The 21,993-nt window shown below is 35.0% G+C and overlaps 2 protein-coding genes across 4 annotated transcripts in view; one reads left to right on the forward strand and one right to left on the reverse strand.

Moving 5' to 3' along the window:
• The window catches only part of LOC113847335 (chloride channel protein CLC-e), a 17,758-nt gene extending 14,582 nt beyond the window's left edge, over window positions 1-3,176 (forward strand). Inside the window, exon 8 of the transcript XR_003501772.1 lies at window positions 3,166-3,176. The gene's annotated coding sequence lies outside the window, so the exon portion shown is untranslated. The remainder of the gene's footprint in view (window positions 1-3,165) is intronic.
• Window positions 736-21,158, reverse strand: LOC113847332 (brefeldin A-inhibited guanine nucleotide-exchange protein 1-like). 3 transcript variants are annotated; one of them, XM_027476356.1, is made up of 12 exons: window positions 20,566-20,663; window positions 20,024-20,464; window positions 17,841-18,158; window positions 16,664-16,997; window positions 15,995-16,417; window positions 15,204-15,496; window positions 9,197-9,470; window positions 8,426-8,925; window positions 5,513-5,834; window positions 4,573-4,930; window positions 3,548-4,230; window positions 736-1,540 (listed from the first exon to the last, which is right to left on the reverse strand). In XM_027476356.1, the coding sequence occupies exons 2-12, from the start codon at window positions 20,446-20,448 to the stop codon at window positions 932-934; spliced, it is 4,539 nt and encodes a 1,512-aa protein (XP_027332157.1). In that variant the 5' UTR covers window positions 20,449-20,464; window positions 20,566-20,663; the 3' UTR covers window positions 736-931. The 3 variants fall into 3 exon arrangements, with proteins under 3 accessions (XP_027332157.1, XP_027332156.1, XP_027332158.1); XM_027476355.1 differs by having other exon boundaries at window positions 20,024-21,158; XM_027476357.1 differs by lacking the exons at window positions 20,024-20,464; window positions 20,566-20,663 and having other exon boundaries at window positions 16,664-17,007; window positions 17,841-18,021.
• Window positions 21,159-21,993: the final 835 nt, after the last annotated feature.

Here is a 21,993-nt window from a genome sequence, read left to right on the forward strand (position 1 = left end):
TTAAGTCTTACAATGGTGTTCATAGAACAATTAATAAAATAATATTTTATGGTCTTAACATTTATATAAATATACATTCATATAATTTCAATATATATATATATGTATATTAAATGCGTGTTCTTATATTTAAATTATTTTTTAAGAATTATTTTAAATAAGATTATTTTTAACCTTTTTTCCTCTTTTATTACATGCTATGTAACTTCTCTAACATTTAATATTAATTTTAATCTAAGTTTATGTTGTTATTGTTTTTTTAACTATAAATAAACTTATTAATAAGTACTTATAAAAGATTAAATGATGAAACAAATAAAAAATTTAAATCAATTTATACTTTACTATTTTTAAAAACCTCATTTAACTGCTTTAAAATTTAAAGAATGTAAATTGTTTTTAAATTATGAGGGAAACTTTATTTATTTTTTAAATAATATAACTTTTTTTCTTCTTTTATCAAGACTTATCTAAATACTTACCTAAAATGAATCTAAATAGACTTTAAAAAATATTCTTAACTCATTTTATAAATACACTTGGGCTTGTTTATATTGGTCAATTTTTGCACTTTTTCTAATGAAAAATACGTGTTCCAATATAAATATATAGATCAGATTAATTTATACGCATATTTTAATTACATTCAAGGACTTAAAATGAATTTTATCAAAATCAATTCTACCCAACTGTAAACCAAACCAGCCAGTGCCATTAGTTGCCCGACTTATCCCTTACCTAGTAGTGATACCTCACTGTGCTCCTTCAAATAAATTCCTCATTTACATTAATGGCACATACAATCACAAAAAACCAAGAGTGACACTACATAGCACTGGTGAGTAAATTAAGACATGGCCACGTAATGGCTCTTGCTATGCTTACTTATATTCAGCGACGTCCAAAAAACAAAGTATGCCAAAACTAAAGCTCAATCCATTATAATTTGTCCAACAGATGTACGAAACAAATTACTCAGAGCTAGTTGAACTTCTCCAGAGGTGTGTTCACTCCTCACGAGATCTACCAGTAAGTGAAAGAACTGTGGAATACACCTCCTGAATGAATCCTTTTTCAGACCAGCCAACCCTTGCAATGCTGAGATGACTAATGATGTCCGAGCAGCTATCTCCTCCTTCTTTGCTGAGCTCAGAGGGAGTTTTCGATGTGGCACTGGCTGGGTATCTGACTTGTGAAAAGCGGAAAGGGAACCAGCACAGTTTAAGTATATGTCCAAAACATTTTCACATACAACGACTAACTCTTGTTCTAGGTCTATCTCATCATGCACAGAATGATTATGGAGATTTAAATTTTGTAGAAAGTTAAGGTGATTCTGGAAGGACTCATTTTCAAAATGGACCATAGGCGGGCCAGAAAGTTCCAGGATGGAGCAAGCTTTCTGCAATTTCTTCAGTAGGATTGACTCGCTGTTCATCTGGCGAGCATGCAAAGCAATGGATGAATATAATTCAATAAGGACTTTGATGTTGGCTGCTGATAAGCATTGCTGGTGCTTTTTGAACAGATCAGTCGAAACCTGTGATCAAAACACAAAGATATCATCATCAAGATGAATACATTCAGAGGAGAAACTTAAAAGTGATTGAATATTTCACAGGAAGAATAGGTATGGGAAGTAGACAAGGACATGGAACTCCCGACCTAAACGATAATTGGCAAAGTAACTAAAAGAAACTCTTGCACAAGCAAGGACCAGAGGAATCAAGAATCAAAATTCTTCCCTCTAAGTTGAGAGACTGAGTAGTTTTTTATTTAATAAAAGAAGGAATTCATTTACACAAAAGAATATTAAACAACATCAATGAAAAAATCAACAACGCAAAGCTACAAAAGTGCTATGAAATTATAGGGTTTTATGTATAGAGGGAAGAAAAGAGTGAATCCTGAGATTGATACTGCTTTTATAATTTATATGGTATAATGTGTTACAATATGATGATAAAAGTAAAATTACTAACCCTTATTTATATCTAGATTATCAATAGTGTGCAATAGCGCTGCTATAGCATCACAGTGGCTGGATGCTATTCTCATGTTGCTGCTATGTTTAAGTGTTGTGGCTGTAACAGCCCCTAAAGTGGTGAAAATCAGTGTGTTTTGTGTGCACTGGGGCCGTTATTGTGATGGCATTCAAACCCAAATATGCCCTAGATTTATATAGCATTAGTTGGGAATATTTTGGGGGATTTGGGTCAAAATAATATTTTCAAAAGGGTTTAGAAGAATAGTAAAAAAATCCTTAGTGCCTCTTCTTATTTTCATACACTTCTCTCAGACCCTTTGTTACTGTGCAGACTCATCAACCTATTGCTCTTTGGAGACTTCCCAATCACAACCTGGTGTTTTCCAGTCAGCATCTAGTGTATTCTGGTGAACCCAATCTCTCTGTCCACTGACTTTGCATTTATGATCAAGTGCTTTGTTTTCTCTTTCATTCTTACTATCCTTCATGTTGCTGTTCTTCTCTCCTTTTCCTTTCCTTTTTTTCCTGCTCTTTTTCTGTGTATTGTTAGTTGCTGACTTTCTATTATATTTTTATTTCATTTTGTCTTACTCCATGTCCTAATTTTTGTTCTCTCAAGTCTTGATTATTATTTGTCATCCATCTCCCGAAGACCCAAACTCATTACATTGTCTAAGTTCTCTCCTTGCCATTTACTTGTATGTTTTACACAAGACTTGTAACTTTTTATTATTAATTATGAATATGTCACGAATTTTGAGTAACTGGACCTATGGTTTCATAGTCAGTTGTTAGGACCCCGGGAGATAGTGAGGCAGTTAAGGTCATTGCCCCTAGCAGCAGAATTTTACCTTATGACAAGGTATATGTGAGAAGGAATGGAAATAAGAAAAATGATGCGGATGAGACGTGAAAATTGAGTGATAGCGATGGGTTTTGTAACTAAATATCCACATGAATCATCTACTAGAGTTCTTTGCCATCAATATGCTAGTAATCTTGAGAGAAAATACGGTCACACATAACTAGATAATATTATATTGCCTTAATATTGATATTTGACTAAAAACATTTTAAAAATAACACTAAATAAGATCTAATATCAAGTCACTATTTTGATATCATATAAAGTTGCATTTACATTTTAAGAACATTATTATATTCTTACAGAAAGAAAGAAATATGAAATGTCTTAATTTATTGAAATAAATGTACTACAAAAAGTATGTCTATAACATAAAGACTCTTAGTGAATACACTATCAGAGGGGACACAACAAGAGAAATGAAGAGAGAGAATCATTGTGATAGCAATGAATAATGCAACTCAATTTAGTTCTAAGCAAAACGAGACAAAAGCAATCAAAAGACTTTATACCAAAGCCAAAAATTGAGTGAGATATAGACAAATAGACAGAGGTAGAGGTAGAGAGAGAGAGAGAGAAGAAAGGAAAAGGAAAGCCCAAAATTCAGTGGAAGCTGGAGATCCAATACTAGGAAATTTGGAGCTTAAATTTAAAATGTTAACTTGTGTTTAGAGCAGAAAGAGTAAGAAGTAAACCTGTACAATAAGTAGTTGCATGGCGATATGATTCTTTGTTCTTGACACAACGTATGTGGCTGTTTGCAGATTGTCATCATCAAAGTCTTTGTTTGTCAAGTCATGATCGGAAGAACTTTCCAAGTCAGTAGACGACTGAGACACATGGAGCACCTCAATATTACTCATGGTTCTCAAGACCTTCATAAATCCTGGCATTGTTGATGTAGCTGCATCTTTCAAACAAAGAAAAATCTCTTTCCATTCTTCTTCTGAAAGCCTGTTACCAAGGTCTCCTGTGAGACGTACTAATCCAGCAACTCCTGTACTAGCTGGGCCCTGAACAGGACTTTTAATGAACCCTGTCAGTACTGACACCACTCCTGATAGCTGAGACCTCACCATATCAAAAAAGGTGACAAACAAATCTATCAGACCTTCTGCTGCTACTGAATAAGTCTCAGAATCCCATGTACTTCCTTCAGTATGCACAGATAGTGAAGAAGGTGAACAGTGGCCCTCTTGTAGATTTATCTCTCTCTTTCCAGATACTGAGTTATATACAGGGAAAATTACTGAACAGAAAATGCTATTCCAAAATGTGTGTGAGAACAGATGACCATGATCCTTCAGAATGTTAAAAAGCACCTCCAAAGAGCTCTTTCTGATAGCTGATCTGGGATCAGATGTTAGTTTTGACAACCCTGCAATGAAAATATTAACTTAACAAAAAGAACAGGCAAGATTTATGAAAAAAAAATAAGACCTGAAATATTTTTATGCTGATTTAGATTATCTCAGTACTGCAAAAATTGTGGTTAATTGATATCATGTTTGGTTTTTTGATACAAAGCTTAAGATACGTATATAAAGAGTGGCGTCAACATGGTTGTGAGCAATAAACAGTTTATTTTGAGATGTATGCAATCAATCAATCAGGAAGAATACATACATTTATTAGATAAGAATAAATACTTTTGTCCATCATGATGTGGCTTGGCCAGTGTACCAAATAGCAAAGGGCATAGCATCTGAAGGGATATTACCTGACAGCAAAGGATTCCAAAAGGACACATGATCATCGTTATCAGTATGGGCTTGTAAATCTGAAATAACATTTGCTACTACAACTGCTGAGCCATCAACACTGCTCTTCTTATTGCATACAAGTCCTCCATCAGCAAGTCTGACTGCACAGAAACGAAGAAATGCAATTGCATTGAGGCTAACATCACTGTTGAATCGGCTATTTGTAAATGTCAAAAGGCATCGAACACAATCGGTGAAGGTTGTTGTTTCTGTCTCAGTAATATAAGGGAAAAATTCACGCACTATTTTCTCCATGGTCTCAAATGCTAACAGTACGATATTCTTCCGCTCATCAGCTGCAGCAGCTGTAAAAACCTGAAAGCCAAAAATATTGCATGATAAGTCAAGGATTTCGATTGTTGTAAACACTCTATAGTTTGATGAGCTATGCATCCTTGCTGAATTTTTTATTTTCTTTCTGTTTGTATTCATTGCTTTTCAATAAGCTGGTAGAACTTGGATTAATAATTTGATCATCAATATTCATAACAGTGAAATTTTGGACTATCTAAATTGCCAACAGAAAAGAAGATATTCCAATGATAATGAATTAAAGGCTAAAAACAATTATAAGCATATACTTCCATACAATGGTTTTTCGAATGTGAACTCAAGGAGATACAATAAGAAATCAATAGATAGTAAGATTTTATTGGAAATTATAGCATTTAATGTGATTTTTAATTGATTAGATCTTATGATTTCAATAAAATCTTACCATATATTTTTCTTGGAAAGAATTAGACAATCACAGTTTTGCCTTCTCAATTTGCTCCACTTTTGTCAATAAACAAAATCAAGCAATACTCGACAAAATTCAAACTTGGCTTTTCATCCAAATAGGATGAAACCATGACCAAAGTAGTAGGAAGAAAAATAAGACAACTTTAACATTACCATAAAAACACTTTTCCAGCCAGATTTCACATTACTGACACGGCTAAGGACCATCTGTGAAATACAACGGACTATTAATTCTCTAATTTCGGTGGAATTGCTTTTCTGCATAACAATCACAAACGGTCTCAGAAATTCATTCTGGAAGTTATAATTAGCCAGCTCCTCACGCTCCAAAAATTTCATTGCTAGTTGTCGCAGTGAGTCCATTGCAAAGATTGCAACTGATAAGTTTTCTGACACTCCAACTGAGACAAAGAAATCCGAGAGAACATTCCATATGCGAGACCATACTAATCTGATGCGGTTCATATTATAGTGCCTGCAAATGTAACCATGTTCTAGTCATAACTTCTAAGTAGATTGAATTGTCATTAGAATTTTAATCATTAGTTTGCAAGAGAAGAGAACAACTCAGAATGGCCAATTACAAGCTATACAGAACACGAATTTGAGTAAATCATAATCCCTTTCCAATAAAATGAACAAGGACTGAAAGAAATCCCCTTTCAGGCAAATAACATTCCCTTGTTCAAAAAGATATAACGCTTAATATAAACATGTATTATTAGAGTTATAAAGCCATTTTTTATCCTCCATCTAATAGTTTAAGCTTTTTGGATAGTTGATCCTTGACAGGATATTACAGCTTCTACAACCCAGAAGTTGAAAATTCAACCCATTTCGCCTCCCATTCTTCTACATAAAGTTGGTGAAATGACTCTTGGTGGCGTGTTGGAGATCTTTGATATGACACCAATGGCATCTACTACTCCAACCATGCCAATGCCAAATTCTGTAGCTCTTATCTCACAAGTTAATACTTATGATGTAGTAGTGGCCGTGGTCATTCATGGTAGTGGAAGACCTCTACGTTCTTTCTATAATAAATTGGGATGTTTGTGTGTTTTTGTGTGTGTGTGGGGGGGGGGTGCGTTGGGTGAAACATGGTAGACCAGCATAAGATAATTAGAGATGTAATCTAAAAAATTCCTGAGTCTTCACCTAATAGCTTATAATTTTGGGATAGTTGGTTCATGCCATGGGCCTCTTTGATGAAGTAATCTAGAGTTTGATCCTTGCTATACTTTTTCCTCTAATTAAAAAGATGAATTTCAGTGCAAGGTAGGTGGACTTGTGGATAATCTACACTTCAAGTCATCCTATGATATTGTGAGTATTATAGATGCAATATAAAATAATTCATGTGTCCTTACCAAATAGCAAAAGATTTAGTGATTGTTAGCTCATAGGATATACAATATGACTTCTGTTGTTTGAGTTATCCTTTAATTATGTGCGAGCAAAGTCAGAAAGAGCGGGCTAAAAGAGCGGCTATTCCCCTAAGAGCTGAGTCTCAAAACCGTATTCAAGGGAAAAACTTTAAAGTGAAGGATACAATAAAGTATTGAAGTATGTATGCCGAACAAATTATTCCAAAGAAGGTGGCCTAAAATCTAAAACCAAATAGACCTGTGTATCCAAAGTAGATTAGCACACAAGTCACTTGTAAGAAGAATGAGCAGCATGAAATTTAAGAAGCTGCAGCATGGAGTTTACGAATCTGTAACATGTCTAGTTTTCCAAATAGGGAACTAGGAAGGAAACTCCGTGTATTAAGAGAATCAGTGAGAAACTGACAGTAACACTAACAAAAGAACAAAAGAACAAAAGAAATTGAATCACGAGTCCCATTTCAATTACATTACATGCATGTTTGGATATCTAATGAAATCACGTTAAATCACGTTTTAACATAAAAGCTATAACTTGTAAAGTTGAAATTGATCCACATTGGGGGGAATCTGACATAAATCCAAACACACCATCAAATAAAATATGTAGAAGGGGTTGTGCTCAATGCTTTGCTATCATTCAAGTTCCTAAAAGAGTGAGAATTCCAAAAAATATTATGAATCCTGGATAGAATATAATTTTCAGGTGGAAGACGAAGAACTATGCAGGAATGATGACACAGGCCAGGAAGGTCATCCATTAAAGGAATTCTCCTCAGTCCCCACCCAATGTTCTCCGGAAATTTGATGACAGCCATCCCAAATCCTCAATGAAACTACTAGTCTGGAATAAGCATATTCCTGATAGATAAATTATTCAAGCAAGGATTATATCAGTGATTTTCAATCTAGAATCCCACCCTTTTAAGTCTTTTAAACTCTAAACCATATTTACTCCAATTTACTTGGTGCTATGATGTGGTAGTTACTAGAGGAAGGTGCCGCAACCATGTATCTGCTGAAGACCTAAAACACACCACCTCCTTAGTCCTTAAGAGCTTTTGCCTGGCAAGTAGCCCAGAGTCATAAGTAATTTTTTTTTTTTTTTTTTTTTTATGTTCACTTCATTATTTTAAATGTAACAACATAAGAATATCACAATTTTAAGACATGCGAGCAAGGAGATTAAACAGACCAAAAATCCAAACCTCCAAGTTACAACCATATAATTCCTTAAGCCAATAGTTGAGCTTGTCTCAAAATTCTCATTTGTTTCATCTCTAATAGCCACTTTCTCAAAAATTAATATCAAAATCTATAGATTTTGTGTAGCATGGCAGGTTTTTATGCATGAGCACTCATTCTGGATGCCCAAACATAGGCCTAACATATGATAATATCAACAGCATATTGAATATGAGGCTGTGAAAATTTTGCTAGGGTCGTGTATTCATGTCCTAGGATACTTCATATTAAAATCTTACATGCCATAACACACTAGAAAAAGTGGAATTAAGTAATATATAACAAAATAGAGCACTGACTGTGTGTAAATTACATGGTTTATATTCACCTAACAAGCTCCATGTCAAGTCAAGAAAAAAAATTACTTAAGACATCTGAATGAATTGAACACAACGAGCACATCTATCTTCTTAATAGGGAGAAAGAAACTCACGCAATTTCTACTATTTTAGTGAGGCCAAATACACGGGGATCTGTTGGAGACTGCAACTCCAAGATGGAAACTTTACAAAGTGCTTTGACAAATGCTACTATTGCTTCACCATTCAACCGTTGACTATGAGCAAACACATGGTTCAGTTCAAAGTTACCGATCTGGTCCAATAGATTCAAGTTTGAAATGAAGTTATTTATCTGTTCTGGTGTAACTAATGCAGAAGCATTGACCCCAATACTTGTACTGTCATATGAACTACCACGAACAACAGCTACCATGGCTGGATTCTGCAGTGTTCCTTTCTTAAAAGAAGAGAAACCTAGTGCTTTTGGTGCTTTTTCTTCCATTTCAAAATTAGATGAAGTGAAGAAGGTTGCATCACTTGGGGCACCCTCACCTAACAGTTGCAAATGCTCAATTCGGGAGAGGCAAGTTAATATGTGTTCCCATGCTTCATACAGATGATTGCCATCTTCAATTGCAATTGATATTATTGCCTGTACAAAAATAAGATTTAGAAGATATTACAATGACATATACATAAGATTACATGGCTCATTCACTTAATAAAATGAAAAAATGCATTAATCACATTCTGTTTTCATAAAATGGATTAGTCAAATAAAAGTGAACCATTCATTACTGCCTTCTAGATAGAAGTACAATATGGCTAGAATGAATAGGCAATCGACATTATATATGCACGAGTATAAATATAAATGATTTTATTTGAGTAGTGTCATGACAGCCAAATTAAGATTCATTTACCTTGACAGCGTCAACATTTTTTTGTTTCATATCCCCAGCACAGTGAAGATAGGTAAATTTGGCAACAGATGTAACAAAAGCATCCCTTTGAGTTTGCATACCCATCACTGCAGTAACATGTACAGCGTGTCGAAATCCTTGTAAGCATTGAGAAGTAGCCACCCTGTCATCACTCTGGTCAAGTGTTACACTGAATGCAGCCAGCATAGGCCCCCAACAAACTTCCACCATAAACCTCAGTATAGCCACATCTGTGACAACATGATAGGCAGATCTGCAATAACAGGTAAGTAGAATGTATTAGCAAGGAAAAGCATTGAAAGATTAACATCACCATTTCACCAAAAATCCAGCAGATAGATTACGCCTTGAAGGAAAAGAAAATTGCACATATGGAAAGGATGTAAGCTGCAAAGCCAGTACATGACCATAAATATATAAACAACAAACATTAGTTGGAGCCTTTCCCCTAGGTGGGTTCAGCTACATGAATCAAAAGGTAAAGTCCTCTCACAAAGCATGTCAATAACAATAACACCACTCACAAAAGGTGAAGTCCTCTCAAATCATGTCAATAGACAAACTAATTAAATCTAAATTCTTCTTAATGGTTTTCCATGTAACATTTCTTGGTCTCTTTATATGTCTAACTATTAGACTACACTCCATTTGATCTAACTCTGTTTATTAGGACTTATACAAGTCTTCTCCACATAGCCCAAAGCCAATAACCACCTAAAGTAAGATTCTACCATCCACAAGAGGTGCTATCCCACTTTTCTCTCATTCATTCATTTCAAATCTTATCATGTTTTGTAAGTCAACATAACATTCTCATCTTGGCAACACTGAGCTTTTTCCTTGTTGGCATTTCATTGCCCAACATTCAATCTCCCAACATTACAAGTCTTTATAATTATGCAGTAAATTTTTCACATAATCTAGAGGAATATTTTTCTATCACAAATAAGACTCAAAGCACTCCCAATAAATAAGACTCAAAGCACTCCTCTATTTCATCCACCCACTTGAACCCTATGATTCATATTTCCTTCTATTTCCCCATTATTTTTGTATGATGGACCAATATACCTGAACCTATGACTTGTGGTATGGTATAGTCTCCAATTTTTCCTTGAAGCTATTATTAGTGCCCCTCCTGCTAAACTTACATTCCATATACTTTATTGATCTTCTACTTAAATCAAAGTCAAATGCTTCCAAAGCTCATCTCCACCTCTCTTGCCTTTTGTTGGAATTATGTAATTATAGTAATGATTAAATAGGAAAATTAGTATCTTTGTAATGATATGTAACTATATATTTTGTATTACAGATCCGTATTATAAATATATGTAGGGGTGGCAAAATGGGCCAGTCCAACAGTCCAGTCTGCCAAGCCCACCAAAATTATCAGACTAGGCTGAATGCTATGGATCTACCAATCTACCTAGCCTTCCCTGTTTTAGCCCACTAAAATGCGGACCAACAATGGGTCAGGGTGGGTTAGCCCGTCGGGCCCAAATTTTATTTTTAAAAAATTAAAAATAATTAAATATTAATTTTTATTAATATAAAATTTTTTAAAATATTTTTTATTATTTATTGTAACTTTTTTTTTTGTTAATTTTTAGTGGACTAGTCTATTAATTCAATGACTCACTAAACTTTTTTTTATTTTTTAGTTTGGCAGACTGGCCTATTAACTCGTTTAGTCCACTCTTCAACGAGCTGGACTAAAAAATTTGGCTCATTTTCTAAATGAGGCAGGTTCGGGCTAGCCCGTTTTTAGGTGGGCTTTTGGCTGGGCAGGTTGGCCCATTTTGCCAACCCTAAATATGTTCTGCTGTGTAGTCAAGACACACAAATTCATCCTGTGTTTCTCATTCTTCTTTCTCAACATGGTATTTAGAGCCTAATGTTGGATAATCCTAATCCATGATCACCCACTGGGCCACTGCTCACTAGTGCAAATTTTTTTCCAAAAACTGTCTTCCATTCCATATTTAGTTTTTGGTTGTTTGGACACTGAACCGCAGCTTGTACTGTTCCAATGATGTTTTTTTCCCCCTGGTGACCACCCTCAGATCTGATTCTCCTTACTCAGTTTGGCCTGCCCACAAAGTTTTGTGCTAACCGAAGGTCTCACATGCTCTCACACATGCCACCTTCTCTTCAGTTTTCTCTCTCCTCACCACATCACCACCGGTGTGTCCAGCATTGTTTTCAGCCGCCGTTTGTTTCGTTGGAGTCGTCGCAGGCTGCTATACTCTGATCTGTCCTTTCTTCTTCAGTCCTGGTTCTGTTCACACTGCCCCATGGCCACCTCTACCCCTCTAACAGCAAACACCAATGTTTTCAGCAACTATGTTACGGTCCCTTTATCCTTGGAAAAGTTGGATGGGACCAATTACGCAACTTGGGCTGCCGACATCAAACTTTGACTTAAAGGTCAAGGTTATTTTGATCATCTCAATAGTAACGACTCCATTGATGTGGCTGAAAAATCTAAATGAAGTAAAATTGATGCTTAGTTTTGTATTATCATCATATCCACCATTCATTCTTCTTTGAAGCAAATTTTTTGTCCTCATAAAATGTGAGTTTGTTTGGACATAGGCTAAAGACTTGTACTCCAATGACACTTAGCACCTTTATGGGATTTGTCAAAATCCCATGAATATTTTTGCTCCTCAACGATTTGATGGCTCCATGACTAAATATTGGGGTTGAGTGACTAACATTCTCCATGACTTGAATGAAGTCTTGCCTTTTCCTACCTCAATAAGTAAGGACTATGAAAACCGTCAACAACTTTTTATGTTATTGGCTTTGTATGGTTTGCCTATGTAGTATTCTACATGGTCCACCTTGCTTGAGTAATGACTAAAACTCCACCTACTTCTATAGATGTGTCTCCTACTTCTACTTTGCTAGACTCCTCTACCTTATTCTCATAAAGTAGTTGTCATGTTTGTTCTTGCAAACTAGACAAATCTCGTTCTTACTTATGTGTGACCATTGTCACAAGAAGGGCAACACAATTGACTAGTGCTTTGCCTTATGTAGTCACCCTCCAAGAGCACCTAATGTTGTCCAATCCACACCCTCTAATTCTACACATTCGATCATACCACCCACATCTGTTCCTCCACCTGCATAGTGACTTTCTTTGATGGTTTGAGGAGTGTCAGGCCTCTAGTTCTATTGCTTTTGTTATATACACAAGTAATTCTTTTGTTGGTGTCTCTTATTCTTCTTCCCCTGCCCATGGGTCTTTGATTTTGGGGTCACTAACCAAATTAATGGTAATAAATCTTCTTTTATCTACTATTTCTACATTTGATTATTTAACTTGTCACTATGGCTCATGGGTTCCAAGCACAATCTCAGGGATCATACTCGTAAATATGTTCCAAGATCCCCTTTTAACTTACTATCCATTAATTGTCTCACTCGTTCCTTTGATTGTATAGTATATTTTACTAAAGAGTTCAAGGAGGATGATTGGTATCGGAGGTGAGTCTTATGGCCTCTACCATTTAAATTCTTCTGCTCATGCTGGCTAGGTAGTTGATTCTCCTCTTCTCATGCATGCTCAGTTAGGACATCTCAATTCAACTAAGTTACAACAACTAGTACTAAGTCTTTCCAAATTATCTACTTTGTCATATGAATTGTGTCAATTAGGAGAACATACTCGTAAATATTTTATTAGTTTTGTCCATCGTTATTCTACTTCTTGCTTTGCTTCACACTGATGTATAGAATCCAAGTCCTATTGTATCTATTTTAGGATCAAAATATTTTGTTACCTTTTGTTGATGATTATTTTAGATGTACTTTGCTATTTTTTAATAAAAGATCATTCTGAGTTATTTTCTGTTTTTAAAACTTTTTTTGCAATTAAAACTCATTTTGATGTTCTTATTTGTACTTTATAAAGTAATGATGCTTGTGGATACCTATCTAATCAATTTCAAAATTTTATGGCTTTTAACAATATCCTTCATTTGACCTTTTGTGCTCATACTTCACAACAAAATGAAGTTGTTGAATGTAAAAATAAACATTCTACTGAAGTTGCTCATACTCTATTGTATCATAGTCAAGTTTCTTATCGCTTTTGGAATGGTGTTATTCTTATTGCGTGTTATCTTGTTAATAGAATGTCATTCTTTGTTCTTCAAAACCACGTTCCTCACTCTGTCTTATATTCTCACCATTTCCTTCACCTTTTACCCCCTCGAATCTTTGGGTCAATATACTTTGTTCATAACCTTAGTCAGGAGCTTGATAAACTCTCACCTCGCTTTCACAAATGTGTTTTTCTCAGTTACACTATGTATCAAAAAGGTTAAGTGTTACTCTCCAGCTCTTCATAGTTATTATTTTCAACCAATGTTACTTTGTTTGAATTTGTTCCTTTTCTTGCACTTAGTCCTTTTGCTTCAAAATCTGAGTCTATTTCTTCCCCTCCTTTAGCTTCTGTTTCTTTCCACTATCTTCCTTTAGAACCATCTCATGCTTATGCAAAACCACCTCCTTCGTGTCCTATGCAAGTGTATCACTGTCACCAGCCCTACTCCGTACCACCAGTGTCTAATGAGCCTACCTCTGACTCACTCCTAATGCCACTCACCCTCTCTCCTCCAAACTTGCCTTTTGAGACTGAACTTCCCATTTCTTTTTGGAAAAGTATACATTCTACCTGTAATCCTTTTTCTTATTATGTTTCTTTGACTACCATCATTTCTCTCCTTTCCATTATACTTGTTTGTCTTTCTTATCCTCTTTTTCTATTCCTAGTTTGCAAGTGATGCTTTCTCTTATCCCGATTAAAAACAGTCAATGGTTGATGACGTGTGTGCTCTTCAAAATAGTAGCTTTTGGGAACTAGTTCCTTGTCTTCCTAGAAAGTCTGTTGTTGGTTACAAGTGGCTCTATACAGTCAAGGTTGGACCTGATGGTAAGATTGATTGTCTTAAGGCTCGTTTGGTTACTAAAGATTATACACAAATTTTGGCTTGGATTACGATGACACTTTCTCTCGTGTAAGCAAAATGATATTTGTCCTACTCATTTCTATGACTACTGTCCACCACTAGCCTCTTTTTCAGCTTGATATTAACAATGCTTTCCTGTATGGTAATCTTGCAGAAGTTTATATGGATCAACATCCTATATTTGTTGTCTAGGGGGCATCTTCTGGACTTGTTTATGGTCTCCGAAAATCACTTTATAGTCTCAAACAATTTCTAAAGGCATGATTTGGTAGATTTAGCATGTTAGTTTAATAATTTGGCATGACTCAAAGTGAAGCAAATTCTTTAGGTTTTTATCATCATTTAACCTTAGGTTGTAGTTACTTAATTGTGTATGTAGTTGACATTATCATTATAAAAATTGATCACCATGACATTGAACTGGCAAAACAGCACCTTTGTCAGTACTTTCAGACAAAAAGATCTTGTTAGACTTCAATATTCTTGGGAATTGTGGTGTTGTGGAAGTATGCAATGAATATCCTGGAAGAAACAGGATCGATGGGGGCTAAACCAAACTTCTAACAAGTCAAGGGGAGCCACTTTCAGATGTAGAAAGGTATAGAAAACTTGTTAGAAAATTAAATTATTTAACAGTTACTTGCTTAGACATCTCTTTTATATGAAGACAAAGGACATACTTATGTGACGTGGTATTCAAATACAGATTGGGCAAGATCACCTAGAAATAGGTTTACATCTGGCTATCGCATCCTTATTGATGGAAATCTAGTTTCCTAGAAAAGAAAGAAACAAATGTAGTTGCAAGGTCTAGTACAGAAGCAAAGTATCAAGTCATCACTTTAGCCACTTGTGAACGTATTTGGCTTGAACAATTGCTCAATGAATTGAGATTTGGAGAAGTTAGCATGTCCATCTTTGCAACTAACTACATTTCCACAACAACAACAACAACCATAATAATAATAATAAAATAAACATTGATCAATGTCTTAGCTTACTCTGATTTTCGAGAATTTGATTTAAATTGCTCCTGAATATGTCGAATGAGAAGTCCATTTGCACCCACTGCTTTTTCCTCATTCTGTTTCCAGTTCACAAGATTGAGAATACCATCCAATCCCAGCAATCTATTAAAGCTATTTGCTTGTTTACTCTGAGGTGCACAAGAATCAGCATTCATTTTAATTTCATTTTTAACAATTTGGTCATAAAGGACACCAAGATATTCCTCTGGCAAATCCTTTCCATCATCTATTCCTCGGTTGTTTCGAATAAAATCAGCCTTTGTCATCTGAAAAGCCATTAACAAAATTTAGGTGAAACTCAAATTCAGTGTAATGGGATAAAAAACAAGATATCCTGAATTCACATTGTCAAGTGTTTAAGATAATAGAAGAATTAAAAACAATAAATTTTATCGCAGTTATTAACGGAAGATATTACACATGATAGCTCATCATGTTCACTGTGTTTCCTCAACACATGCTGTAATTTACCATGATCATAATCACCTAAAAAAGAAGTTGAAAAAAATGCAAAGAGAAAATAATTTATATTTTCAAATCTATATTCTGAATAAATGTCTATACCACATAGCCTTTATAGGATAATTTTTCTACGATTAAAATTATCATATTCAAAGTTCATCAGTAAAATAGGATGTGCCAATTACACAAATTCAATTGAGTGTAATAGAAAGAAATCATGGCCAGGGTGGACACCAAGAAATGACACAGCTGTTACTAACTGTCAAGCCTAAGACATAATATAATACTCATAAAGGTCAAACCTTATCTTTCACCATATTGTTATGAGCGTCTGTATTAAGCATTATCACAGAGTAAGCAAGAACATAGGCAGTATCTGCACTGCTAAAAGAATTAGGATTGCATTTACAATAGCGTTCAGCAAACTTCTCCATGATGCGATCAATTTTCTGTGCCTCACCAGGCAACCTGAAGCCCTGAAGAAAAAATCGAATAGCTTCACCAAAATCCATCTCTTTGAAGTTAAAGGAATCTACATAAGCATGCATAACTTTTAGAGACAACTCCTCCCTTTCTCCTAAATAGTCACCGATCTTGGTTTCATCAAGGCCACCCGTGTTCTTCAGGAACAGAGCCACTTCTTCCGGAGAACTACCAATTTTTTTGTTGCTTATCAAGAACTCAATGCCCTTGGAAGGTTTTCTATTAAAAAGTGATACACCTTTCTGCATTTTAATTCATAAAAAGTATCAGCACAGAGCATGAAAATTAGGAGCTAAGGAAGATAAAGTTATGTATAAATTGAACTCAGGGAGCAGAAGGGGAGATAGAAAAGTGAATTTTGCAGACAATACAGGTTGTGAGTAGATAAAACCAACAAGTCATTACTCAATGCTATACAAGTATAAGGCGATATTTTGACATGATGAACATAAAAGAATCAGTCATCCTCTGAGCAAAGTAATATAAACCTGAAGTTCGATTTTATATGCCCGGCGTTGCTCTAATGTGGCAGCATTTGAAAATTCTGAATTTACATCAAGATGCAGCTCATGATCAGAAGCATTTCCTTCTTCTCCATTTAGTGTTAGATGACTCTCTGCTACACTACTGCTTTCAGGGCTCTTTGCTAGATATAAATCTCCTATCCTTATCTGCTGGTCCATCCATGCTCCCATTGACTTAATAATGCTGACCAAACACTTCACAGATTCATGTCGGAAAGTAATATCCTGTGCAGGAGACAAAGCGGTGGTTGACCCTGTAGGTGGTCCCAAAGCAGTTTTCAGAAGGCCATTGACAATCCTGCAAATATCTGATGGAATTATAAGAGTTTAAATACTAAAACAAGATGCAAAATTCAAACAAACATAGGTAAATAAAAAATCTGTCAACTAGATTTGCAGACCTTGGATAAGCCTTAGCTCTTGGAAATAGACAGTGCTTCAAGTAGACTATATAAGCAAACTTCTCAATAAACGAGAAAGAAAAAAGTAGGATCTTAAAACCCACACTACGGCCTCCAACCACGATGTTCTCCTCCAAATAACTAAGTTGTTTAACAGAACTTGCACAAACCAACAATTACTAAAGCTTAAGCTTATCCTTTGGGCTTGAAGTAAGGATTAATGCACAGGCTCATCTTCCTTGAGTTGAAAATAAACTTTTATTAGAAGACTGGGTACTGCAAGGATTAAATTGCAGACCACTTAGTCATAGAAGCTTGGGAACCATGTAAGAACCAACAACGAAAAAGCTTAAGCCATTAGGTGAAGACACACTTGAATGGTTTTATATAAGATTTCTAACAAAACTATTTTCTAATCTTTCAAATCCTGAATAAAGCATCTCAACTCATTATAGCTAATTTGACACCAGCCACACCAAAATCTCCCCCCCCCCCCCCAAAAGGGCCCTGTACAAAAAAACTACAATTATCTAAATTGCATATATCAGGATTCTCCGGGCTTGAAGTTAATCAGCTACCATCCACCACCCTCAAAGGCATCCTTGTTCTATCAATAAATGGCAAAATACAAACTGTTTTTTGTTTGGTAATCCAGTTTAATTATCATCGCAGCTTTGTGAAATATTAGCACATGTATGATCTGGAAAACTGACCATGGTCAGGTTACAAAAGCAAGATACCTTTCAAATATGTTTGAAGCATCCACATCACAGTCATAGTTGACAAAAATGTCAATAATAATCTGAGGATCTTGAGATATTTTGTCCAATAAATTGAGGACGGTCATTTTCTGCAGAAAACTGGGCTGAAGAACATTCTCGAGAACTCGGAGGATAAGCATAGGAAAGAACATGCCAATTTCCTTTTTCAAGCCTGATCTGAATTTTGATAACAAGTTCATGAAGATGGAACACTGAAGTTGGAAAATGGCCATCGCTGAGAGAGCACTGTTCTTCAATAATGACAAGCAAAGATACTGCTTGATAGCATTGAGAAACCTGAATCACATAGAAAAATAGAGGCATTGTGATAAATTATTAACAATAACAGAGAAAAAGATAGATTTTGGGGAAAGAAGAAGAACCTCTATGTTTGTGTAGGTCAATGTCAATGTAGATTAAGAGATCAGTACATTCTATAATCTACTATTTACACTTCCCCCTCAAGCTGGAAAATATAAATCAAATGCACAGCTTTTACAAATGTAACAAACCCAAGGACCACCTCAAGAGACTTAACAAACTCATCTGTTAGAAATATAAAGCCACTGGCCATACAACTAGACAAAATCATCTCTAGAATGAAGTGGAAGTCCACATTTATGTGTTTTGTTCTTTCATGCAAAACTGTATTGGAGGCTATATAAAGGTTGTTAGACTGTCACCACATATTAATCGCATTGCATATATTTTATTTCTCTAAATCTCAGTTCTTGAAACAATCATTTCAAAAATATGAGTGCAAAGTTAACAAATGCCATGGGTAAAAATTATGCTTCTGAACTTAACCTGGAAAAATACCCTGCTTATCATAGTATTACATCTGGAATATTAAGGAAGGGGGCAGGCTAAATGAGTTTTATCCTATTGTTAGTGTAATGGATTAATGGTTGATACAACCACAAAACAAACTTGATCTTAATTGCTAGAACTATGTAATTATTGTATTACTGTAAATAGGGAAATTAGTATCTTTGTAATTACAGTAACTAATTTTGTATTAAGACACGCTGATTCATCCTATGTTTCTCTTCCTTCTCTCTCAACATTAACTACAATTGCCACTCTATAATCTGACAGGCTAGTCATAATGATTGGCTGCCACAATGATATGCATCAACATGATAGATAGATGATTATATCACACTATAAACAACTAAGCACCTATTGAGGAAAACAAGGTAGAATTGCACCTAGGATGATTTGGCCATGTGAGAAGAAGACCAATAAATGGCCTAATAAGAAGATTTCATCAGATGGAGGATAGCTAGTAGAGGAAGACCAAATAATAAAGAAAACCTGTACAGGCGAGCAGGTAAACTTCTGTGCATTATATGTTTAATTTACTTACAGCCTTATATTAAGAACATGCTGCATATTACTTGACTCCTAATAATGCAGAATTGTTTGTTTTTTTTTTTAAAGAAGGAATTTTATTTGAGAGAAAAGGAAAATAAAACTAGGGCAGGATAAGATGCCTGCTGAAAAGAAAATTCTAGATACAAGAAGGAACATGGAAGATTCAAAACCGTATCAAGGATGAGCAGTTTCTCTTTACATAAGAAATTGCAATTCCCTTGAAGCAGACATATGCACGTAATACAATAAACATAAGTCCATCTTCTAACAAGTTTATGGGCAGAGAGATTTACTGAGAGATGTGAGCATTCCACTCCAACCAAACACACCAAAGGACTACGTAAGTGGCATCCTCTACCAAATTTTATCGTTTTGTTTTTTTATTAAAATTTTCAAAATTTGCTCCAAAGCAAAGGACACACCAAGCAGTCTCCCAGAGTGGCTTCACAATATAGGGCTACAAAATTGCATAAATTATTTTCCTTAATCTTGTTAAGAAGAAGATGGAGGACGCATAAATGATCTTTTGACTTTCAAATGGGTTTAAGATGAAGGATATACTAAAAAAAATGCCAAAAGAATTCAAAGCACAAAGTCAACGAAAAACACAATAGTAATTCACTAGGTTTCTCTGTCATCAAATTCTACAAAACTGGAGGTGCCACTTTAAAAAGTGCCTGAATAGAATAAAAGTTCATATTGTCTGAATTATGCAAAGAATAGAGATGAAATAATTACATTAACAAATAGTGGTTGTAAGCGAATGGTAAGTATGCAGCACTTGCCTCTCATTCACGCGCCACAGTGAGCCACCATTATCCATGACTACCTTAAGTAGCTCCAAGGATAAAATTTTCCCTCTTAAGAGTATACGATCGTCTGGATGCTGTTGAGATGAGAATTTCATGGACAGTTTGCACAGATTTTTAAAAAGAAGAAAACCATCCTCCCTTATTTTACTTCCATCAGCTTCAGCTTCATTATCGAACTTGTCGGTACCTGGTTCATCCGCTGCTTTGGACAACGGTGGATCAACATTCTGCACTTCCAGAGGTGATACAGACGATGGCTTAAGAGGAACACCCTCAATGGCCTCCATTACCTCATTGATAAAATTTTGGCAAAAATGTACGGAATTGCCCTCGTTCAAATTCTTATCCGTGAATTCCAAGAGTTCACTGACAGAAACCCTTTTAACTAAGACATCCATGGAGTCTTCCTCGACCCTGGTGAAAACAATAGTCATGATTTGGGCAAGAACCGACTTAGCACAGATCTGATTAGTACCGTTAACCCCCCCAAGGTACACATTATAGCAAGTTCTCACAATTTGAATGAGACAATCTGCTCTGATCAAAATGCACGGGGATCTTACAGCCGAGAGCAAGACTTTGAGCACGCCCAGCTCAATTGCCTCCTCCCCAAGGCCACCCGACTTACAGATGGCATCAATCATGTTGAAGACAACACCCGACTGTGAAGTAGTCGAATTATTAGGGCGATCAATCTCCCCGCAGAGAAGGCCGAGAGAGAACAATTTAAAGGTGCATTCAAGAGCAGGCTCAACAACCTTAGGGTAGGCAGAGTCAAGAGCAAGAAAGAGAGGTTGAAGGACAAATTCGGCATCTGAGGAGGAGAGACCTGAAAGAGGAGAATGGGTATTGGCTGGAAACGTTTCTGACGCCGAGAGGGATTCGAGCTTGTCGAGGGCGGATTTGCAGGAGGAGACAAGGTGAGAGTGCTTACGCCAGGCGGCGTTCTTTATGATCTTGTCGAGTGACGGACCCAGGACTCGGCCGCAGCGGGAAGGACCTCCGAGGGATTGCGATGCGGACATTTTCTTTCAGTGATGAAAAAAGCGAGAGACGAGATTGGATCATAGAATTTGCTCAGTGATCTATGTGGGCCAGGAAAAGAACTGAAATCTGAATGTTTTCGTGTCCGCTGACAGATTCATTCTCCTCTTCGGCAAGAGATTTGAGAATTACCGTGCATGAAGCACCATCTGAGCATAACTCCGTCATTTGCTGGCAAAGAGCCCCGCCTCCTGAACCTACGTTTGCGTAATTACGATTTGTCAAGCAAAATAATATTTTAAATTTAATCAATTTTAGGAATTTAAAAATATTTTAAATTATTATTTAAAAGTGAAATTATAAAAAATATTTCAAATTGCATTCATCTAATTAAAATTTAGCCAGTATTTTTTTTAAAATTTAATATTAAATTTTTAAGTTATTTAACTTATTTTAACTAAATATATTAATAATTTTATTAAACAATTCTATTTTAATTATCTAATCGTAGGATATAAGCTTTGGTTATAAGTTATTCTCTCTCATTTTTATAAAATATTTAAAAATAATAATGATTTTTTTCAAAAATATTTTATAAAATTATATAATAAAATTTTCTATTTATCTTTTAATAAATAGATTTATCAAAATTAAATTATAAAAGCAAATCAATGATATTGCATTAAATTAAATTTATTATAATATATATATTTAAAAAAAATTACTTTAACTAGTTTTATTGGAACCAACAAAATATATTTGTTTAATCAAATTGACTTAAATCTATAAAATAAAATATAATGTTTGAATTTTAAAATTTGTACTTGAATTATATTTAAATTTTTTAATATAATTTAATCAATCTCAATTTAAGTTAAATTTGTAAAAATTATAAGAAAATATCATTTTATATTATTTTTATGAGTTTAAATTAAATTTAAGTTATTTTAATTCGATTT

The sequence above is a fragment of the Abrus precatorius genome, unplaced genomic scaffold (assembly GCF_003935025.1).
Source record: "Abrus precatorius isolate BTA unplaced genomic scaffold, Abrus_2018 Scaffold8, whole genome shotgun sequence".
Taxonomy (NCBI): domain Eukaryota; kingdom Viridiplantae; phylum Streptophyta; class Magnoliopsida; order Fabales; family Fabaceae; genus Abrus; species Abrus precatorius.